This window comes from Berghia stephanieae, chromosome 13 (assembly GCF_034508935.2).
Source record: "Berghia stephanieae isolate SIO BIC M18660-M18661 chromosome 13, UCSD_Bste_1.3, whole genome shotgun sequence".
In the NCBI taxonomy this organism is placed as follows: Eukaryota; Metazoa; Mollusca; class Gastropoda; order Nudibranchia; family Aeolidiidae; genus Berghia; species Berghia stephanieae.
Genome location: NC_088372.1, coordinates 21,471,284 through 21,495,163, shown reverse-complemented (window position 1 = coordinate 21,495,163; position 23,880 = coordinate 21,471,284). Strand labels below are relative to the sequence as shown.

The following is a 23,880-nucleotide window of genomic DNA, read 5'->3' as shown; positions in this document are numbered from 1 at the left end:
ATTCTAAATTATTTTATTTTTATTTTTTTGTTTGTTTTGTTTTTTTTTTTTTTTTTTTTTTTTTTTTTTTTGGCAACTTTCGTACTTCAGTTCCTCCTCCTCTTCCTCCTCCTTCTCTCCCTCCACAATCAATCACTCACCCTTTCCTTACTCATTCATTCATTGCACCCTCACACCCACACCCAGTTACATCGGTCGAGGAGTATCTATATTAGAAAACGGTAAGGGCTGCCTGAAGCCGGTGATCGTAAAATACTAACGAAAGAGTGAAAATGGAAAGGCTTCGTATGGGAACAAAACAGACAATGGACGTTTCGGGTACAAACCCTTCGTCAGCACAACAATACACAAATAAACGTGGAAAACAAATAAAATATAATGGAAAATAACTTGTGTCGTCTGTACTCAATGGTGGTTGCAGTATGAATGAAATGTTAGCGTGGCTTGGATAGAGGATAGTGTGCCCCAGGGGGGTGATCTAATAGATAAGCAAGGTCAGCGTCAGGGAACAGAACTTTCCAGACTATAATGGAAGATAAAAGACATATTGGTAGTAGTAGTAGTAGTAGTAGTAGTAGTAGTAGTAGTAGTAGTAGTAGTAGTAGTAGTAGTAGTAGTAGTAGTAGTAGTAGTAGTAGTAGTAGTAGTAGTAGTTGTAGTAGTAGTAGTAGTAGTAGTAGTAGTAGTAGTATAGTAGTAGTAGTAGTAGTAGTAGAACGCTGTAGTGGAACAGTAGGGGGGGGGGGGGTTTGGAGGGGGCGAGGTGAAAGGGTCACGGCGGAGGTGGGGAGGGGGGTTTGTTGGATGAGCGAAGGTCGAATCTTCGCGAAGGAACGATGCGATAGTAAAGTGGAATACACCAATAAATAGATAGATGGATAGGCAGATAGATAGGTAGATGGTCAGAAAAGAGGGGAGAGAAGGGAGAGAGGAGAGAGAGAGAGAGAGAGAGAGAGAGAGAAGAGAGAGAGAGAGAGGAAGAGAGAGAGAGAGAGAGAGAGAGAGAGAGAGAAATTAATAAAAGAAAAAAAAAAAATTAAAAAAAAAAAAAAAATAAAAAAAATAAAAAAAAAAAAGGGGGGGGGGGACGGGGGGGGGGGGGGGGTTTGGTTTGAGGCGGACCGGTAGAGAGGGGGAATCAGAGAGAGAGAGAGAGGGGGGGAGGGAGAAAGAGGGAGGGGGGGACAAAGAAAGAAAGAAAGAAGAAGAGAGAGAGAGAAGAGAGAGAGAGAGAGAGAGGAGAGAGAGGAGAGAGAGAGAGGAGAGGAGAGAAGAGGAGTGTAGAAATGGAGAAAGTGAGAGAGGGGAGTAAACAGCCGAGTGATAGCTGGGTCTATAGTTATAATGATGAAAGGTGGATAATGATTGACACATGAGAAGAGAGCTAGAAGGTAGATGACTATGAATCGGTGGATAATCAGATAGATAGATAGCTAGAAGATAGATAGATAGATAGATAGATAGTAGTAGTAGAGTAGATTAGTAGTATGAAAGTAGTAGTAGTAGTGAGTAGTAGTATGGTAGTAGTAGTATATAGTAGTAGTAGTAGTAGTAGTAGTAGTGGTAGTAGTAGTAGTAGTAGTAGTAGTAGTAGTAGTAGTAGTAGTAGTAGTAGTAGTAGTAGTAGTAGTAGTAGAGTAGTAGTAGTAGTAGTAGTAGTAGTAGCAGTAGTAGTAAGTAGTAGTAGTAGTAGTAGTAGTATAGTAGTAGTAGTAGTAGAAGTAGTAGTAGTAGTAGTAGTAGTAGTAAGTAGTAGTTAGTAGTAGTAGAAGTAGTAGAAGTAGTAGTAGTAGCAGCAGCAGTAGCTGTAGTGGCAGAAGTGAGAGCAGCAGTGGTGATGAATATGGGTGACGTTGACATCTAGTGGTGGTCAATCCTGGTGTTGAGTCCGCGTGGAGTCAGCGTTCCCAACAACTTGATCAGGTGAGTTTCCCTACGTCGACGGGCGGAAGTGTCCGAATGGCAAAAACTGAGCACACACACACGCACACACTGTACATCGCAGTGGTCTGGCAGATTGAAGTGTCTGGCCACTGCTGTGTCTGCACAGTTCGATATGTCACGCAAGTGCTGCACGAATCTGTCACCCAGCCTCTTTCCGGTCTCACCAACGTAAGCAATCCCACACAGGGAGCACGTAATCGCATAGACTAGATTACGGTCAGTGCAAGTAAACGGCCGCCTGATGTCCCAAATCTTGTCTGGAAAGCTGACTCTGTCATACTCCCACAGGTGCCCACAAGTCTTGCATCGGGGTCGCATACACGATCTGGCTTTAGGTCCATCCCTAGGTATGGGTTCCAGGCGGCTTCTGACAAGGAGATCCCTCAGGTTACGATCCCGTCGATATGCTACCAACGGGGGTTCTGAGAAAACTCTGTGGGTGTCTTCGCCCGCCTGGAGGATCCCATAGTTCTGCAATAGGATGTTCCTCACTTGATCGGCATGGGGGTGATGCGTGAGGACTAAAATGGGACGCTGTGTCTCCTGCTTCCTGGCATTGCGAGGCCTCATTGCTGCTTCTCTCGACACGAGGCTGGCTTTCCGGACAGCCTTAAGCAAAACCCTTTCGGGATATTCCCGTGCCCTAAAAAAATCGAGCATGCGATCACGTTGAAGCGCAAATTCATCATCTTCCAGACAGAGTCTCCGTAAGCGGAGTATCTGACTGAATGGGATGGAGTCTTTGCACTTCACCGGATGGGATGACCGATAGAGCAGGTAGCTGTGACTGTCCGTTTCCTTGTAGTGTACAGTGGTCCGTACTCCCGTGCTGGTCAATACAGCCTTGATGTCCAAAAAGTTCACCTCAGAGGTTGAAATCTCATAAGTGTACTCTATGGACGGGTGGAAGGAGTCCATCGCTAGGATGAACCCTTTCAACTGGCTGTAGGTCAATGACGTAATGCCGAAACAGTCGTCAATGTACCTTTTGAACAGCTCGGGGGCAGGTCCACTGTACTGATGGAAGAAGGTTTCCTCAAGGTAGCCCATGAAGAGGTTAGCATATGAGGGACCCATCTTGGTGCCCATCGCAACACCTGAGATCTGATGGAAAAATACATCATTGAACTCAAAAGTGTTGAGTGTGAGCACAAGTTCGGTGAGCCTCACAATGCTGTTGCTGAAATCCCTGGTAATGGATGGCGGTCGACGAAATGCCTGATGCACGCAGTCCGTCAGGATGCGGTATGGATGTGTACAGTGCCTTCACATCCATGGTGAAAATTAGCCGTGGACGTTCATCCTGGAATCGAATTTCGTCAATGACACCAGAGCATGGTTAGTGTCCTTGATATACGATGGCAGGGTGGGAACTATACGTTGAAATACCGCATCGAGGAACTGCGATACCTTCTCTCATTTGAGTTTTTTCGTTGATTCACTTGAATTATACTTCTGCTGCCATACCGTGTTTTTGGACCGTCCCCATCAGTGTTACCTAGTGCTTTACGTAGGTATAGTGTTTATTTCTGTTTTATTTGTACTGCTATATGTTGCACTTTTTAAATATACTTTTCAGTTTATCAATCTAGCTTTATCCAACATTGCACTATCATCACCTTTTCATTACTCTCATATTTATATATTTATTTACACTCTTCTCCCCTACCAGTCTACCTCTTTTAGCACACTACCCCCCCCCCCCCCTCTCCTTATCATTTACATCTCAGCATTATTTTTCACCACACCCACGTTTTCAACCACTACCTCTCTCTTACCACAGTCTATCCCTCCCTTCCTTTCTCTCATTCACTCGCCTCTCCAGTTTACCTATACTTATTGATTACCTTACTCATCCTTTTAGCCTTTCGCCCTCTTTCCCTATTTTCACCATGCCTCATACATCTCCCAAGCAACTCTTGCGCTCTTCCTTACGGGACATTCGTACGTTTCTTTCCTCTTTCCCTATCCACCTATCTCAAGTAGGCTACACTCTCGCCCACGCCACCCTCTATAAAACTCGAGCTAGCAGCCACTTGAATTTCTTAATGTATGCCTTAGGAAACGCACGGCCCCTAAAGGATTCGTTTCACATTTCCACCCTTCTTTAGGCTCTCTAACCTCATCCCAGTTCTCCCAGTTTCTGGAATTAGAATCCAAGTGTGCCATGCAACGACTTAGACTTACTACAGACATCCTTCGCAAACAGATATCCAAATTAACACACACCATCGACACATCCTCCACATGCTTGAGGCATCGTACTTATCATAATCATTTACTTTACAAAGCCATTAGGTTATTCATACATTTATGTAATCAACATTACCATGCATGCTTAAATTATGTCAAAACCAGTAAATTAGATGCTCTCTTTCCTAACAGAATTACACATCTTGACGATAACCTCCCTTCCCATTCGGCAACACTCCCATCGGTGGATTCACCCATTGAACCTTCCTCTGGCCCCACTGCTCTTAATGGCACCCATAACCAGCCAGTCACCATTGGTGGTTTGGGAGTCCCTCCAACAGCCGGGGACCAGTCTGGAAGCGATCAATTCACCCCACCCACCAGCGAACCCACCCACGTGATGGATAATGTTGGAGCTATCCCCCCAGTAGGAACCACAACAACCACCGGCTGGTGGTTTCTGTCCCCCCGACCATCCAGTTGAGCAGTGCAGAGGAATCGGTCTTAAGGAAAGGTCTCAAGTTCATCCCACTGCGAAGAACGTCCGATCAGTCCCGCATTGAGTCGGATGTACGTCGCTTCATGCGTATTTTACGCTTGAAGTATCACTTCAAAGATGATGAACGTGACCATGACTATGACCGTGACCCTGAGGATCCGTTTGCCGCTTTTTCACGACGTAAAAGAAACTGGACTCCTAGTCCTGGCAAGTCCCCTACACTCGACCTGTTTATCCAGACTTGTCTTAGACAGATAGAGGCACTACGACCCACACCTATCAAGAGGTCTAACCTCACCCGTCTTGAATGGGCTGCTGTACGATCACTTAGATCACGTCGTGATATAGTGATCAAAGCGGCTGATAAAGGAGGGGCCGTAGTTGTTTGGGACGCTGAGCTCTATAGAGCTGAGGGCCACAGGCAATTGAGTGACCAGATATTTTATGAGAAAGTGACTTCGGACCCAACACTTGCTAACAACACCAGAGTCCACCAGACAATCCAGTCTTTGATATCGCAGGGAGAATTACCTAGTAGAGCAGAGGTCCTTAAACACGACCCCAGCGACCTAGGTAATCCATGTTTTTACATGCTCCCTAAGATACACAAGATCCGGGAATTGTCTGACACTCCACCTGGAAGGCCGATTGTGTCGGCTATCTCGTGCCCCACTGAGAAGGTATCGCAGTTCCTCGATGCGGTATTTCAACGTATAGTTCCCACCCTGCCATCGTATATCAAGGACACTAACCATGCTCTTGGTGTCATTGACGAAATTCGATTCCAGGATGAACGTCCACGGCTAATTTTCACCATGGATGTGAAGGCACTGTACACATCCATACCGCATCCTGACGGACTGCGTGCCATCAGGCATTTCGTCGACCGCCATCCATTACCAGGGATTTCCAGCAACAGCATTGTGAGGCTCACCGAACTTGTGCTCACACTCAACACTTTTGAGTTCAATGATGTATTTTTCCATCAGATCTCAGGTGTTGCGATGGGCACCAAGATGGGTCCCTCATATGCTAACCTCTTCATGGGCTACCTTGAGGAAACCTTCTTCCATCAGTACAGTGGACCTGCCCCCGAGCTGTTCAAAAGGTACATTGACGACTGTTTCGGCATTACGTCATTGACCCACAGCCAGTTGAAAGGGTTCATCCTAGCGATGGACTCCTTCCACCCGTCCATAGAGTACACTTATGAGATTTCAACCTCTGAGGTGAACTTTTTGGACATCAAGGCTGTATTGACCAGCACGGGAGTACGGACCACTGTACACTACAAGGAAACGGACAGTCACAGCTACCTGCTCTATCGGTCATCCCATCCGGTGAAGTGCAAAGACTCCATCCCATTCAGTCAGATACTCCGCTTACGGAGACTCTGTCTGGAAGATGATGAATTTGCGCTTCAACGTGATCGCATGCTCGATTTTTTTAGGGCACGGGAATATCCCGAAAGGGTTTTGCTTAAGGCTGTCCGGAAAGCCAGCCTCGTGTCGAGAGAAGCAGCAATGAGGCCTCGCAATGCCAGGAAGCAGGAGACACAGCGTCCCATTTTAGTCCTCACGCATCACCCCCATGCCGATCAAGTGAGGAACATCCTATTGCAGAACTATGGGATCCTCCAGGCGGGCGAAGACACCCACAGAGTTTTCTCAGAACCCCCGTTGGTAGCATATCGACGGGATCGTAACCTGAGGGATCTCCTTGTCAGAAGCCGCCTGGAACCCATACCTAGGGATGGACCTAAAGCCAGATCGTGTATGCGACCCCGATGCAAGACTTGTGGGCACCTGTGGGAGTATGACAGAGTCAGCTTTCCAGACAAGATTTGGGACATCAGGCGGCCGTTTACTTGCACTGACCGTAATCTAGTCTATGCGATTACGTGCTCCCTGTGTGGGATTGCTTACGTTGGTGAGACCGGAAAGAGGCTGGGTGACAGATTCGTGCAGCACTTGCGTGACATATCGAACTGTGCAGACACAGCAGTGGCCAGACACTTCAATCTGCCAGACCACTGCGATGTACAGTGTGTGCGTGTGTGTGTGCTCAGTTTTTGCCATTCGGACACTTCCGCCCGTCGACGTAGGGAAACTCACCTGATCAAGTTGTTGGGAACGCTGACTCCACGCGGACTCAACACCAGGATTGACCACCACTAGATGTCAACGTCACCCATATTCATCACCACTGCTGCTCTCACTTCTGCCACTACAGCTACTGCTGCTGCTACTACTACTACTTCTACTACTTCTACTACTACTACTACTACTACTACTACTACTACTACTACTTCTACTACTACTACTACTACTACTACTACTACTACTACTACTATTACTACTACTGCTACTACTACTACTACTACTACTACTACTGCTACTACTACTACTACTACTACTACTACTACTACTACTACTACTACTACTACTACTACTACTACCACTACTACTACTACTACCACTACTACTACTACTACTACTACTACCACTACTACTACTACGACTACTACTACTACTGTTCATACTACTAAAAGTACAACTCTACCTACCTACCTATCTATCTATCTATCTATCTATCTATCTATCTATCTATCTATCTATCTATCTATCTATCTAGCTAGCTAGCTAGCAATCTATCTACTGATTATCCACCGATTCATAGTCATCTACCTTCCTAGCTCTCTCTCATTGTGTCCAATCATCCACTTTTTCATCCATTAATATACATATAGACCCAGCTATCACTCGGCTGTTTACTCGCCCTCTCTCACCTCCCCTCCACCCTTTCTCTCTCTCCCCTCTCTCTCTCTCTCTCTCTCTCTCTCTCTCTCTCTCTCTCTCTCTCTCTTTCTTTCTTTCTTTCTTTGTCCCCCCTCCCTCTTTCTCCCTCCCCCCCTCTCTCTCTCTCTCTGATTCCCCCTCTCTACCGGTCCGCCTCAAACCAACCCCCCCCCCCGTCCCCCCCCCCCCCCCCCCCCCCCCCTTTTTTTTTTTTTATATTTTTTTTTTTTTTTTTTTTTTTTTTTTTTTTTTTTTTTTTTTTTTATTAATTCTCTCTCTCTCTCTCTCTCTCTCTCTCTCTCTCTCTCTCTCTCTCTCTCTCTCTCTCTCTCTCTCTCTCTCTCTCTCTCTCTCTCTTTTCCCTTCTCTCCCCTCTTTTCTGACCATCTACCTATCTATCTGCCTATCCATCTATCTATTTATTGGTGTATTCCACTTTACTATCGCATCGTTCCTTCGCGAAGATTCGACCTTCGCTCATCCAACAAACCCCCCTCCCCACCTCCGCCGTGACCCTTTCACCTCGCCCCCTCCAAACCCCCCCCCCCCCCCCCCCCTACTGTTCCACTACAGCGTTCTACTACTACTACTACTACTACTACTACTATACTACTACTACTACTACTACTACTACTACTACTACAACTACTACTACTACTACTACTACTACTACTACTACTACTACTACTACTACTACTACTACTACTACTACTACTACTACTACTACTACTACCAATATGTCTTTTATCTTCCATTATAGTCTGGAAAGTTCTGTTCCCTGACGCTGACCTCTGCTTATCAATTAGATCACCCCCCTGGGGCACACTATCCTCTATCCAAGCCACGCTAACATTTCATTCATACTGCAACCACCATTGAGTACAGACGACACAAGTTATTTTCCATTATATTTTATTTGTTTTCCACGTTTATTTGTGTATTGTTGTGCTGACGAAGGGTTTGTACCCGAAACGTCCATTGTCTGTTTTGTTCCCATACGAAGCCTTTCCATTTTCACTCTTTCGTTAGTATTTTAGTATCTATATTATAAGTATTTCGATTGTTGCGGTACGGATTAAGAAAAGGAGGATTGTAATTACAAATATCATCTTTAAAAATATGTGCACACGCAGTGTTAAAGTTAATAAATCGTTAATAGAAAGATTTTTTAAAAACAAAATTAATTTTGTTCCGTCGTGAATAGAATACTAAAACCACTATACATGGGTTGTAATGAACAAAACCATGCCTTTAGATAGAACGAAAATAAACGTTCAAGGCTACACATAGTTTTGTGTAATGGTACCTTTTATTCGGTTGGGGAATGTTATGAGCTTTTTGGATAAACGCATAGCAGCAATTTCCAATTTTATCTGAAATGGACAACTAGCTAATGAAAATCCATATCACGTTGGTGAATTTGGAATTTAATAAAATATTTGGTAAGTTTTAGCAAAACTATGTGGCAGTTCTTGTTTACTGACTGCTAGATAGCTGCTCGACCAGGATCATTGATTATCGACATTCATTGATCGTTAATAGATTGAGATCGTGAGAAGTCTCCTGTGATTTGCCTGAACGAGGAAACTAAAATCCTGATATATTTTCTCATCATAAAGATGCTTTTTATGAAAATCATCACCGTCGCTTTCCTTGCGATAGCTGCTCAAGGTTTGTTTTGAGTTCTATTTTTATATTCCACTCATTCTCATCATTCCAATTCTTCATCATACCCATGTATCATGTAACCATCACTCAATTTTACCATTATTTTAACCATTACATCATAAAATCGATATTTAACTGTTTCCATTTTAAACTTGAAATGAAAGATGTGGCTGATTCTTCTCTTCCTTTACCCTTTTCCCAATACCCTCTTTCTCCACACCTCTCACTTTTCCCTCTTTCTTTTTTTCTCCTCCTCCTTCCCTTCTCTTCCTCCTGTTTCTTCTATCTATCTAGATCACTCTACCCCACTCCCTCCTCCTTTCCTTGAGTATAACAGGAGTATAACTACACTATCCATATTGATACCCCCCCCCCCCCCAAAAAAAAAAGAAAGAGAGAGTTTTAAAAGCAAACGGTCTTCTTCCCCTGATCATGGAAATTTGTAGTGATCTGATAATTCATATTCAAAGATAGGAATGCATTCAAAGTTCCAAACGAAAGAGTTCAAGAATATTATTATTCTATTTGGTTTTACATAGTTTAAAAAAATATTTCTGAGTAGCTTGATACCACCAGCCTGGTAATCATAATAACATGTAGCCTAGGTTGTTAATAATAAGGTAAAGTGATAACTAAAAAGAGATAAAATTCCCTTAAGTTTATTCATCATTTTTTCCAAGGGTGACTAAATAACTTTGACATTGACCGCAGTTCAGCACTGTAAATTAGGACAAGGTGGATCGCTTAAGGCCAACAAGGGAGGGGTTCAACCCCGTACTTTCTGTGTAGAAAGCAAAGACCATACCGCTGTGCCTCTCTGCCTTCTATAATAATAATACTAAACTATTCCATTACGAAAATTCAGTTATTGAAGATTTTTTGAACACTCAGTTTTACTATTAGTCTCTGTGGGAGGCCTTCAATAAAAACTCCTTGTGCTAAGGAAAACAACCCAAGGTTTCCTTTAAACTAACCCTAAGAAAAAATATAACCTAGTATACCTTTAACCATCCCTAATAGGAAATACAAACACCCTGGGTCCTTTTCTTAGAAATATAACTAAACCTAATAGAAAATAAATCCTCCAACCTCAAGCTGACCCTAATAGGAATAAAAAAACTCGAGGGACTGCTTTGCACTACCTTTCAATACTTCAACAACAGAGAACCAAAACAATGGCCATATTAGGAAATTTTAAACTGTCACTAATCTATCAAGGTTAGTTCTAGAGTTTTAAAAATACTACTACTATATATTGACAAATTGTATATAAATAAACGCCTGACAAAAGATCCACATTGAAAATACTAATTGAAAGAGATGCAAAGCAGAGGAGCTTATGGAATTTCTCTCATTTCTTTTGATGCAGCTTTTTAATGGGTGTCATTTAATGGAATGACGTCATCTTCATTACAATTAAGAGGCTTGCCTTTTAATATTTATTCATTATGTCTTCCTCAGGATGCGAACTCAATGAGATGGAAATTCAAAAAGATGGGATGGACTGTGTTGCTGCTCATACTGATCCAGAATTTATGATGGCTGTATACAAACATATGATGAACAACCCTGACGAGATGGCCAAGCCAACATTCATTTGCAAGTAAGAATTGTATGATGGCTTTCAAATATTTATAACCAAATTAGTAAATTGATTCAGAACCATGCTGTACAGAAAGGGTTCAACTTAACTGTCATCTTGTCTTATCCACAAAGAGAGCAGTAACAATGATACGACTCTTGTCTTCAATGAAGTCCTTGGCACATTATTACGTATTTTCTTGAGAAGAACAATTAGGTCTTTTGTCATGACCTAATACATAATGGAAGAAATTATGATTGGAAAATTTTGAAAATTTTCTCACCATTAAATTTAAAGGATTAAAAGAAAAGTATGGTATTTTAGAATACTTAACATTTGAATTCAGGGATCTTAAAAACTTCTCATTTCTAATTTCACATACTATATCCCTTTTTGGTTTTGGCAAATTGATTATATTTATATGTCCAGCTGTAAAGACACATGTGGGTTGTTCTGTAATTTTTCAAAGCTTTCATGTTTAATTTAACTGACTTTTTAAAGTAAGTTCAAGCAAAGTTTTGTCCAGTGCTATCATCAGTGTTAAATGTTAAACCTTATAATCCTCAACAGAAAGACAGGGCAGAACATTGTCGCCAGCAATTGATCAACATGTTAAACAAAGATCCAAACTTATTTATAGTTTGGTGACAATAGATGAGACATAAATCCATGATTTTGACACTAAATGAAAAATTCTGTATCCATTGAAATCATCTTAATCTTCCACTCCCAAAGAGTCAAAAAGTTCAAAGTTTCTCTGGACAATGTTGTCCTCCGTGCTTTGGGTTCAGGATGGTATGGTATGATCCTAAGAGACGGCCTTTTATTAAGAAAGGTCATATGATAATCAATGGTGACTACTATTTGAGAAAATTGATAAGATTGAAAATAGGCAAAGAAAACTGAGGAAAGGAGTAAAGCCAGCACAGAGCTCCCAAAAACAGCTGAGAAATGTGGGTACAAAACATTCCCATTCCCACCTATTTGACTATTTTGCACTACCTGCTTTTTTAAAGGCTACCTCTATTTACAGTAGTCTTGCGAGTTCATGGAGCTTACCTCTATGTATAGCGTGTATTGAGTATTGTGCAAGATGATGAGGGTGGTGTTGTCTTTGTAGTAGTTGTGATGATAATGTGATTGTGGTTGGTATAGTGGTGGTAGTAATGAAGATAAAGTGGTTATATTAGTGATAATGATGATGTGGTGGTTGCAGTATTAATGGTTGTAATGATGAGGATGTGGTTGTAGTTGTGACAATAGTGATAATATGGTGGTGGTTGTGGTCGCAGTATTGCATTTAATAATGATGATGATGATGTGTCTTTTGTTGTGTAATGATGGTGGTTGTGGTTGTCGTGGTGGTGTAAAAGATGATGGTGTTGTGTGGTGGTGATGATGAGGATCGAGGATGATGACGATGTGATGGTGGTGGTGGTTGGTATAATATTGATAATGATGTGGTAGCTGTGGTAGTGGTAGTAATGATGATGATGCAAATCTGAGAGAACATTATGAGGCTATTTTAATTTGAGCAGTAAATTCTTGTATTATAGTCCGTTTCACTCCCCTGTGCACACATTGACGTAGACCGTCTGATGGATTTTAATGATAATTATTGGCTCGAACTCTAGCATTGTTGGTGACGTTAAGCCCATTTTCTTTTCATCGATTACAGTACCATACTTTGGGATTTTTCTTCTTTATTGTATATAAAAGATGAAGGCTCTGTGATGAATGAACACTTGGATTGTTTACAATAACAATATTGTATACAGTGAATTCTGCTGTGATTACGATCACTGAACTCCCCTAGACATCTAACTCTCTCTTAGTATATTCATCAGAGTTAAAGAGAAAATCTCCACATCCAAAATAACTAGCAAAAAAAGTGGGTCATTTTTAGTTATTAGTATTAGAGAAAAATTCTAGTTTGAGAAATAAAGATTCAGTCCATTGATTGTAAAAAGATTGCATGTTCTCTTCTATCCAGTTACCAGAAGGAATTGGTCAAAATTGTAATGTGCATGAAGGACAAAGTGGAACGTTGCCTGCCAAAGGAGTTTAAAACTCTTATCGATTTGATGATTGTGGAAAAGAACATGGCAGAAGGAATGAAATTTATGTGTGATCACAAAGACAGTAAGGAATTTTCTTTTATATTTTAACAAAAAGTCATTGACTATTTAAATAATTTGCACATTTATTATTTGAATAAAAGTAATGCTTGTGGTGTATTTGGCAATAATGAATATGTCCCTATTGATGTCTCTTTTGAATAAGGCAATTTACACACATGACAACTCCCGACTGAGTCATGAACAAGTAAGTTGTTTAAGCTTTTGATGGATATGGTATATTATTGTATTACTACAAAAGGTGACTTGCTTTGAATGATAATGAAATGGAAATTTGTTTCCACGTGGCCCTCTGGGGGAATAGATGATACTAAGCTGTTAGAAGCTGTGGACTGTAAAAAGTAATGAACAAAAAATGAATATAACAGAACAAAATACAAAACACGGTATGTTTTTGATTCAAAAAGCCTTCTTCAGCCAATAAGAAAAACAATAAAAACACTTATTGCACATCAATTTACATCCAGACAAATGGCAGAAAAGTATTTGAAAAGTTTTGTTTTGTAAGTGTACAATCTCAAAATGAAAACAAATAGAAGTGTTTGCTTGGTAAGAAAGTACTTGTGTGGAATGGATTGATTATAAAACAATGGATAAAATTTGATACGTAACGAAATAAATACGTATAGTAAAAAAGGGTTGTCAACACTGACAAATAATGTGGACGTTTTGGGTTTACCCTTTGTCAACAGGCAGGATGATCAATAAGATTGTCTGTGAGTTGGTCAAGTGAAAACCCAAAATATCCACACGATGGGCTGCAAAACCCTTAAAAATAAAGAAACTGCCTCGACTTATAATGGGCTAACACTAAAATACTAAAACTTCACTTGTCATCTTTCATCTATTTATTTATGGAATTACCGTCCTCCATCTCATTACTTTATAGACGTACAACATCACCTATCTACTCACCTACATGTCTGGGTGGGGTTCCTGACCTCCCATAGTTGGCAGGGAGGTATATACTGTGTCTTCTATCCCCTTATATCTGTTTTCCAACATGCTTTCTGTCTTTGTCTTGGAATGAGATTACTTGGTTTTGTCCTGGCCCTGGCCGGAGTCCTAGCTGGGAAGGAAACAAGTCAAATGCAGTTGTTGTTTTGGGAGATGATATTTTTTTCCTTGTAAGTCATCTCTCTGTTATGTATTATTATATTTGTTATTTTGAATGTATAATGTAAGCATTTGAGTGTATTCCTCTTTGTTGGATTTTGTGCTTGTGTCCGGATGAGACTTGTAGGTGATCTCAAACTAAGTGCATTGGTGGTGTGCTCTTGGAATCTACATCTGATCCCTCTTTGTTCCCAGTTCCCCTATGTCTTACTTTTTCTTGGGTGCTTCAATTGTAATACTAGAGCTTTTTACTATCCCATTTTCTTCCTTTTACTGGCGCTGATATAACCTAAATGTGTTGCAAGCACCGTAAAACCCTGAAAAACAAAACAATCACCTAAATTGCTGATATGTCTTTTGTGTAATCAGCTGGTATGATGTCATGGAAAATAGAAATTACATTTAATTTTTTTTTTTAAACAAAAAAAAAAAACCCCAATCAGAATCATTGATGTCTGCTTTGAAATGAAACTTGGAGTGAAACCTCTTAATCTAAATTTCATTTTAAAAATGAGCTTTTGTCTCAGTCTCATGTGGATGTCGGTTTGGCTTTTTAAACTGTAACACAGGGAAACCCCTTAAAATGACGTCGTTTGCAATCCCACATCCCACTTATACCAAGCGTTATTTCAAAGTCCTGTTTTATTATCCCATTTATTATTAGTTATTCAATATCAAATATAATGATATAAGATTTAACAAATCCAACATATAGTGACCAGATCTGCACACTATTATGTAGAATTCGTAGAATTGCGAAATTTTGGCTCGAATTTCAGACTTATTGAAAACGAAAGTTGATGTCAGACTACGTAATTATAAGGATTTTGAAGTGATTTTTAATCTCTGTGAGAGTAAATTGTTGATTTTTAAAAGTTAACTGTTGCAACTACCATTTTTATCTCCTATAAATTACGAATTAAAAAATTTTCAAGTAGACAAGTCTTAGTGACATATCGACCTAAGACTGATTTGAACATTTAAATCAAGAATGTGGGTATCCAATGAAAAGGCTTGCTCGCTGATTAGTCAAATCTGCGCTTTTTAGTTTGGTTGTGAAAGCGAGTGAAAATGTTGTCTCTTTCACTTTGTTGCATTTTACCTTCATTTTTCCTTTATTTTATGTATTTGTTGGACATAGCAATATTCTGTTATAATTATAACAGCATAAAATCGACAGTCACTACGATGTCATAAGTGGGTCACAGTGTATATGATTGTGTTCTGTTTTTAAATTTTCCGTATTAAAAAAATTTCTTCACAGTTCTTCAAGACAAATGTATGGACGACAATGTCCAAGATTTTGCACAGTGTTACATGAGCAGATTGTCCGTCCTTCAAAACAAGGTGGCATCGACAACTGATCTTAAGAGCCTGGACATGAGCAGTTTGATTTGCAGGTATTTACATTTTACTACATAGAGAAATTGGGGTTTTAAAATGTTAGTGCCAAATAAAATAAATGATGGGAATGGGAGGGGATAAGGGGGGGGGGGGGTGTCTTTGCTTTGTACCATGAGGTAATGGGTTTGAGTCCCCACCTACCTTGTTGTTTGTCTTTGAGCAAGTCACCTCATCCTAGCTCACATGTGGACAGTAGTTGACATCTGAGATATTCCAGTCTTCCCTTGAACGGAATTGAGGGCCCCAATAGCTGTTGGTTGAGCACTTTTTTCACACATTAAGGATCCAGTATTGATTCTGGGTGCAGTCAAGAGTTTTCTGACAACTCCCCCCTCCCCGTTCCTTTTCAAAACCCCAAATCATCTGAAAAAGCTTTAACATTAAAATTTATTTGTTTATATTACAGCATTTCTGTCTTACGAATTCTCAAAAACTTATGAAGTCATGTCATTTCCACTTCCATATTTTGGATGAACTATCTATAAGTAATTTTTGCCCTCTCGTTTTGTTTTTTTTTAGAAAAGACGTAGTTAACTCTTAAAAGGCCGGTCGTGTTCAAATTGTTCTACCTCAGGTGTCTGGTGTAAAGGGCAAAACAAATGCCAAAAAAAAACATTAAAATATATTAATTATTTTTGATATAGTATTTTTGTCACAACATAATATGATGAAAATAAAGTCCTTCTGTGTCAGCCTCAGACAAGTGTCCACGATACAAAATTTGTCTAGATGTAATTTGTTATCAAGTCCCACGAGTTTCATTCAGTTGATTGTGATTTTTCAGTGTTGTCCGTACTGAGGAGCAATGCTTCCGTGAGAACAAGGGTTCCTGTTCCAAGAAATTCATCGAGATTGTTGTTGAAACACTGGAGAAGTTCTTCCCCATGTCTTCATGCCCCAAGACAAACAGCGCTGTGTCGAGCAAGGAAGCTCTGGTGAGTCGTTTATTTTACAAGTTTTTGCAGATCTTGACATCAATCATGAATGCCAGCCAGAACACCAGAAATATTGTCAGCATGCCAGTATTTTCAAACTTGTTACTGATTGTCTGCTGGTATTTTATCTGTTAATAGTTTTGACATAGGGTTTCTAATTTTCTATGGTTTTGGTTTTTTCTGAGATTCAAAATTTATTTCAATGGGTAGAGTGATTTTCATATTTTGAAGTATAGTGCAGCCCACTTAAAACAAGAAATGAAGAAACTGAGCTATCGGGGCCCCCCCAAATAATCTAATGGTGGTTTTTGAAAATACAGACGTTACAATTGTTTTTTTTGAAGAAAGCTATAGTATGTGAAACTTGTATCATTTGATTAGTTAAAACACCAAACGAAATAAAAATATTATTGTATCATCAAATGTCAACAATGCGATAGAAAGGAGCGGTGACAACAGATAGCCAAAAGAAAAAAATCGGACCAGCTAGGTTCGAAACACACACGAACACACACATACACACAAACACACATCTTATAGTAGTCACATCATTTCAAAGAATAACCCATTAGAGAAGAGGGGTGATGTCGTCAAAATAGATCATTGTCATTGCGATCATTAGTGTGTAGTAAATTAGGAAATTTACCCCGAGTAATGGAATCGTCCAAGGCGTCTCGCGGCCCCTCTTACCCCACCACACACACAAGAGGGGGTTGATGCAATTAATTAAGTGGGATGGGTGGTTAGGCGAACGACCTAGGCAAAAGGACCGAGAAAAGGCAGTAAAGAAACTAGAATCGCTGGGACCGTTCAAATAGAAAGATAAGAAGTGAGGATAATAACGTTCGGTTTAACAGTTCGGTCAACGGTTCGGTCCAGGGTTCGTCGGCTTGGGACCGGTCCTCCGGTCCCAGCTAATGAACCGTGGGACCGGTTCTTGGGACCGGTCCTCAGCGCGGCACTACTGGACAGCGCATCGCACTGTTACTGTTAGGTATTCATGGGTCTCACCACGCCCCCTTTTTTGCCATCTTGAAAACCCCGGAATAACGACACCCTTGGATAACGACATAATTTTCCAGTCCTGGGCAATGTCGTTATCCAGGGGTTGCACTGTAATTTAGAATCACATGGGTCGTATACCTTGAAGCAGATGCCTGAGTTAGTGAAATGACAAGATTCGTTCAACTTTTAACGGATGGATAGTTTAATTATTGATTTCTAGCTGTTTGAGTGACTTGGTCACATCATCAATAATTGAATCATCCCCCAATTGGTAAAATTTAACTGTATTGCTACTTTACTGACTGAGGCGTCTTCTTTAAGGTGCCTAACAACACGACTACATGCTTCTAACTTATGTCTTTGCATTGTCAATGTATGTTGGAATGAATGACAAAAGATGGTTTTTTAGTTGGAAGGAGTCAAGACAGACATCAACTATAAGATTTTTGTCCTAGACGAGTTTTGTGAACGATGGGTGGTGCAAAAAAAATATTTGCATGTCATGGAGAAGGCAAATTGAAATAAAAACAAAATTCTTTAAGACAATGGGACAGTGTATAATACCAAAAACTACAAAGCCAAACAGTTGAATGCAACATTTTCCAAATATGATGACGATTTTAAATGTGTATACTTATTTTTGATCAGACATATACATCATTAGTAATTTTTAAAAAATTATAACGACATACCGTATATGTATATATATTTTCTAGTAAAAACCCTATAAAGGGACATTGATATGGCGGTAATCTGCACTGTGAAATTGACTATCAAGGCAAAATTTCTGGTCCAATGAAAATGACCAATGACACTTTGATTTTGTAGCCATTGAGAAGGCTTGATTGTCCGACCAATAATATCTGTTCCCTCTTAGGCCTGTTCATTTGGTGAGGCAAAGCATAGCAGGCTTTTCTCATTGCACAAACGTTGACTGACGAGCGTCATGGCAGTTGACCGGCTACTGCTACTGAACACACCTTAGCTATAAGGTCTTACACAATGCACCCAATATCATAATCTCTAATCATTGATCTCTCAATTAATTACGAAAACGAATCACTATGTCCATTCTTAGTTCTACCAAGAGAAAATCACCAAATGTAATACTTTCATTTGCTAGTGAATGTTTGTGAATTTCGCTGTGTTACCTAAGCTAGCTTTTTTGTCATTGCCTTGCTTTGCATCACCTACAAAACAGGTCTTGAATTCCCCATAACAGCTTGATCATGATCATCAAGAACAGGGAGAAAATAGACAGCGTTGGTTTGAACCATAAAAATGAAAAGAACCATAGAGATGAAAAGCAACAACTTCCAACGAATGCAAATGTAAAGCTAAAGCAAAAACTAGCGATCAATGCACTGACATTATGGTAATCATTATAGACCAGGGGCAGATAATTGTGGACAAGTCAGGAGTGAAATATTTTCAGGCAAGCCACATGACATTGTTTTCAAGGTAGCCTACTCCTCTTGAAACTTGTTACTGTTCGATAGCTGAGAAAGGACAGCCATTGTCAAGAACTTTACCCTCTCCCCCCTCCCCCCACTTTTTTTTCTGGTCATAACAGTGTCGTGATAGAGAGGTTGCAATGTATCTTGTTGAAGATTGTTGTTTGTTAGTCTGGTTTGTGCTGTTATATTCATTTTTGTTCATTACTTTTTGGTTTGTGCTTTGTTTTTCTTTCCCTTTATGGCCAGTGATGAAAAATAGATATATTGTATTTTATAGAATGGAAATATACAACAATGAATGCAAATATATAAGTGAGACATATATTTACAAAATAAATCTCGTCTTTTCATCAGACAAACACAGTTCTGGGCAGTATCCTCATCAACGGAGTACCACAATCAAGACTGAAGCCTCTGAAGTTCAAGCCTGGAATGTACCCGTCCTATGCCATCAAGACCTAAAAGCAAATGTTTATGCTTTCCAATTTTGATGTACACTGCATTTTCCATTAGTGACCCCTTTTTATACCACACTTATCATATTGTATTTAGTTTTGTCTGTAATTTCTTTGAGTTTTTTTTGTAACAACGAAAATAAATTCCAACCCACAATACTCCGAGCCTATTGAGGCAAAATTACTCCATTTTACAGTAATAAAAATTTCCCGTAAGTGAATGTGTTTTGGATACAATAACTTTCAATAACCCTCAGATACGATAGCATTATTGTCTGTTTAGATAGGTTTATCATAAGGAGACTGCAGTGTATTAGCTATATATGTTTTTATATTGATGTAAAACGGCAAATGGACTATTTTTGAATTAAAAAGATAAGAAATTATGAAACAACTTGAAATAACTATGTTTCGAGATATACAATATTTTCTGCTGATTCCTGTGAAGTTCTTTTTTTTTTCTACATTGCCGAATCTTCACCATATTGACTGTTATATAATGTTATGTTTTTATTTGATGTTTGTTAAAACTAAAATGCCTTGCCTGAACAGATCAATGAACAAAAGTGATATGCACTATGTATAAGTATGTATTTGAAATCTTAAACAAAAACATAGAAAACAGTACTTGTTAATTTCAGTGATATAAATAAATTATGTTAATCTCATAAACAAATCTAATATCATATGTTTAAATCTGCACCATTCCAACTTGTAACCAGGATTTAAAAAAAAAAAAAGTATTTTCTCAAAAGGAAAAAAAATATTTTCAAGGAAGAGCAGCTGATTAATTTTTCACTTTAAAAATTTGTTGTTTTCTTTTGTAGATAATACTAGTGTTTTTATCATATCATATTGTGCTTATTATTATGTAAATGTACGTGTATATTTTACTCTTTCTGATCTGTTTTGATCTCCTGTACTTTGTACTTAGTAATGTTTATTAATTACTTTTACTCTGCATCGAAATTGCCCAAAGCCAACAAGTTTTTACCCAATGTTTGTGCTCTTCATACTATTAACTTACTGTTGAAATTGATTTAGACAATTGCTCTTTATAAATTTGTAAACTTCTTTTTAAGAAAATTAGCACTGGCCTACATATTTTTTGCTTCCCCATACTCATACCTCAATTGGAAACCCTATTTTTTGTGTGTGTGTGAATTCCACTCTATTTACAGTGAAGAGTTAGATAACTCATCAAATCTTCTACTTTGTTCTTATTTTATTATTTACTTTTTAGAATGGATATTTGATTTCATGAAATCCACAGAATTTTTCGCAGCTTTTGATTATTTTATTTTGTTTCAATGCCTTTTTTTGTGCACTTACGCTTAAGCACAGCCATAAAAGTCGTTTTCAGGCTTTATATATTCAGTCCATCGACCTAAAACAATTTTTTAATGTTCGTCAGTCATAAGATTTATCCTACTTAAATCGTTTATCTGGAAAAGGAAACTTTAATCTTTTCTTTATTATTGTGTTTCTGTGTGATTTTTTTTTTTCAGAAATAAATCTATTTTACTTTGAAAAAAAGTAGGATTGTCTTGAACTTGAATTAAAATTTTATAAGGACTTAGATAAATTTCCCGCTATTGGAAAAAACATTGATGAACACTTACTTTTTGAATTGCTTTCATATCAGAGAAACTTTAGATGGATTAATAAAGCTCGTTTTGGACATCTGTTGAGTTGTATTAATCTATTTCCTGGGTGGGGTTCCTGACCTCCCATGGTGGGCAGGGAGGTACTTGCTGTGTCTCCTATACCCTTATTCATGTTTTCCAATCGCTTTCTGTCTTTGTCTTGGAATGAGATTACAGTTAAGTTTTGTTCTGACTCTGACCGGAGACCACTGGGTGGGGATCCTGACCTCCCATAGTGGGCAGGGAGGTACTTGCTGTGACTTCTACTATCACCCTGTGTCTGTTTTCCAATTGCTTTGTCTTGGAATGAGATTTGCTTGGTTTTGTCCTGGCCCTGGCTGGGAGGGAAACAGTCAAATGTTTTGGGAGATGATGTTTTTTTCCTTGTAAATCATCTCTCCGACTGTTATGCACTGCACAGTATTGTTTTGTTTACATGTTATAATATGATTTGTAGGCATTTGAGTCTATCTCTCTTAGTTGGGGCCTGTGCTCATGTCTGGATGAGACTTAGTTTTGGTGATCTCAAACCGGTAAGTACTTTCATAGTGTGCTCTTGGAATCTACATGTTTCCTATTTGAACAAATTAACCTTTGTCTTACCTTTTCTTGGGTGCTTTAATTGTAATTCTAGAACTTTTTACTATCCCATTTTCTTCCTTTTTACTGGCGCTGATATGATCTTAATGAATGTGTTGCAAGCGCCGTAAAACCCTCAAAAACAAAATGTCTTATACTTCTACCCCCCTATATCCGTTTTCCAACATGTATGTATGTTTTCTGTCTTTGTATAAGATTACTTGGTATTGTCCAGATACCCTAGTTGGGAGGGAAATGTCAAGTACTATAGTTTTGGGAGATTTTTTTTTTTCCTTGTAAATCATCTGTTATGCACTTTATTGTTTTGTTTACATATATGATTTGTAAACATTCAAGTGTATCCCCTTTGTTGGAACTTGTGCTTGTGTCTGGAGGAGACTTAACTTTTAGGTGATCTCAAACTAAGTACTTTGATAGTGTGCGCTTGAATCTACAAGTTTCCTATTTGAACAAATTCCCCTTTCTTGGGTGCTTTAATATTTAAAGTAATTCTGGCACTTTTCACTATCCCATTTTCTTCCTTTTTGACTGGTGCTGATATGACCTTGTTGCAAGCGCCGTAAAACCCTTAAAAACATACATCATTACCACCACCAGCACTGCGACCCACACTACAGCTAACTAAAACCACTATCATTATCATCACTACCATAGCCACCACCACCACATCATTTCAATTAACACTGCCAACTCAATCACTCCCATAGTGGCAGGGGGTTACTTGCTTTGTCTTCTATACCCCTGTATGTTTTCCAATTGCTTTGTCTTTGAATGAGATTACTTAGTTTTGTCCCGACCCCACCCGGAGTCCTTGTTTGGGCGGGAAACCGTCGACTCTGCATAGTTATACTACGAGTATAACTTAGTTTTCGCAGATATTTTTTTGCTGGTACAGTGGACTCCGGATAAGACGATGCCCAGGGGAACCGAGAAAAAAATCGACTTATCCGAAAATCAACTTAACCGGAGTGTAACCAAATGAGCAAAAACGCATTTGAACAAAGCAAACCAATCTAGAAAAAGTATGTCCCTTCATATCGCGCGGTCTCTTTAGTGGTCATCAGAGGCTCCTACCCCCAATAGCCCCATAGAGGAATCAGAATACATAAAAATCGGAATTTGACATTAAAAAAAAGCGGAATCAACTTATTGTTATTGACTATGACATGCTTTGCAACAGAAAATGTAATAGACAATCCAAAAGTACTCAAATGATCAAAAATAAAAAATGTGTAAAAATGTACAGATTGTGTAAAGACTAAGAATGGGGTCAAATAATAATAGAGAACACACAGGTCCTGGCCGTCTGAGAGCAAAGCATTGAATGGATGGATTTAACCTTGTCAGGACCCCCCCCCCCCCCCCCCCCCCACCCCCTCCCACATACACACACCTAATCAAGCAAACGCGCGTGCCGGTACACACACACACACGGACACGGCTAAAATTAAATAGGGAAAGAAGCTGACCGTACTCAAATAATATTATTACCGATTGAAGCCAACATACAATATTACCAAGGTCATTGACCTCACGAATCGGAGTCACAATAATAATAATAATAATTATAATAATAATAATAATACTTTGGTCAACCCCCCTCCCAAACATAAAATATTATCCGACATCAGCAGCACACACTTTGAAGAGACTAATCAGACATACAATGTGTGTTGATTGACCATAGGAGATGACGAAATAAGCCATAGCTCACTTTTTTTTCGCTAGAGATTTTTTTTTTAATTTTCCTTGATGGGAAAGGTGAAAAGCGGAATTTTTGCCTTGAATGTGGAATGTATACCAATTAAGTGCCTCTAGGTCAAGGTCATGCTTCTTGTAAATCGTCGAGACAGAAATAGCTGGTATGCCAATTTCCTATGCGATGATTTTCTGTCGCATGCCAAACTTTCCAAATGCATCGAATCTTCCTTTTCCGCGATAGGTTTGCCATTGTAGTTGTAGACTTGACTTGAATTCTTCTTGATAAAATTGATACTAATTAAGAGGGCCATTACATAGGATGACCTGGGATTAGAACCAAAAAAAAATCTTGAACTTGAAGTTGCGACAATGTAAAATTTGAGATGGAGAAATTAAAGTTATTCAATACTGCTCATGTACATTGAACACGGACGTCAGGCAAAGCACCTACATCACATCGATGTGCGCCAATCGTTCGCGGATATTCTTAACCACTGAAAATTCTTATTCTTACTGGTAGCTTTTTTAACCAATGGTAATACTTGTTTAATTGTGATTTTATTGTAGTCATGAGTGATAAGAACATCGACTTATGTGGAGTTTGTTTTTTTTTACTAATGTTATATAGGAAGAAGGGGGAGGGACCAAGAAAAAAAATCGACTTGGGTAAAAATCGACTTAGGCAACGTCGACGTATCCAGAGTGCACTGTATATTCTTTTTTTTTTTTTTTAAACATG

At 39.2% G+C, this 23,880-nt stretch overlaps 1 protein-coding gene across 1 annotated transcript; it reads left to right on the top strand.

Moving 5' to 3' along the window:
- Positions 1-8,290: 8,290 nt before the first annotated feature.
- Positions 8,291-20,877, top strand: LOC144958998 (uncharacterized). Its single transcript, XM_078891312.1, has 6 exons — positions 8,291-9,105; positions 10,564-10,705; positions 12,678-12,826; positions 15,203-15,338; positions 16,127-16,277; positions 19,094-20,877. Exons 1-6 carry the CDS (start codon positions 9,054-9,056, stop codon positions 19,199-19,201), a joined length of 738 nt encoding a protein of 245 aa, XP_078747438.1. The 5' UTR covers positions 8,291-9,053; the 3' UTR covers positions 19,202-20,877.
- The last annotated feature ends 3,003 nt before the right edge of the window (positions 20,878-23,880 follow it).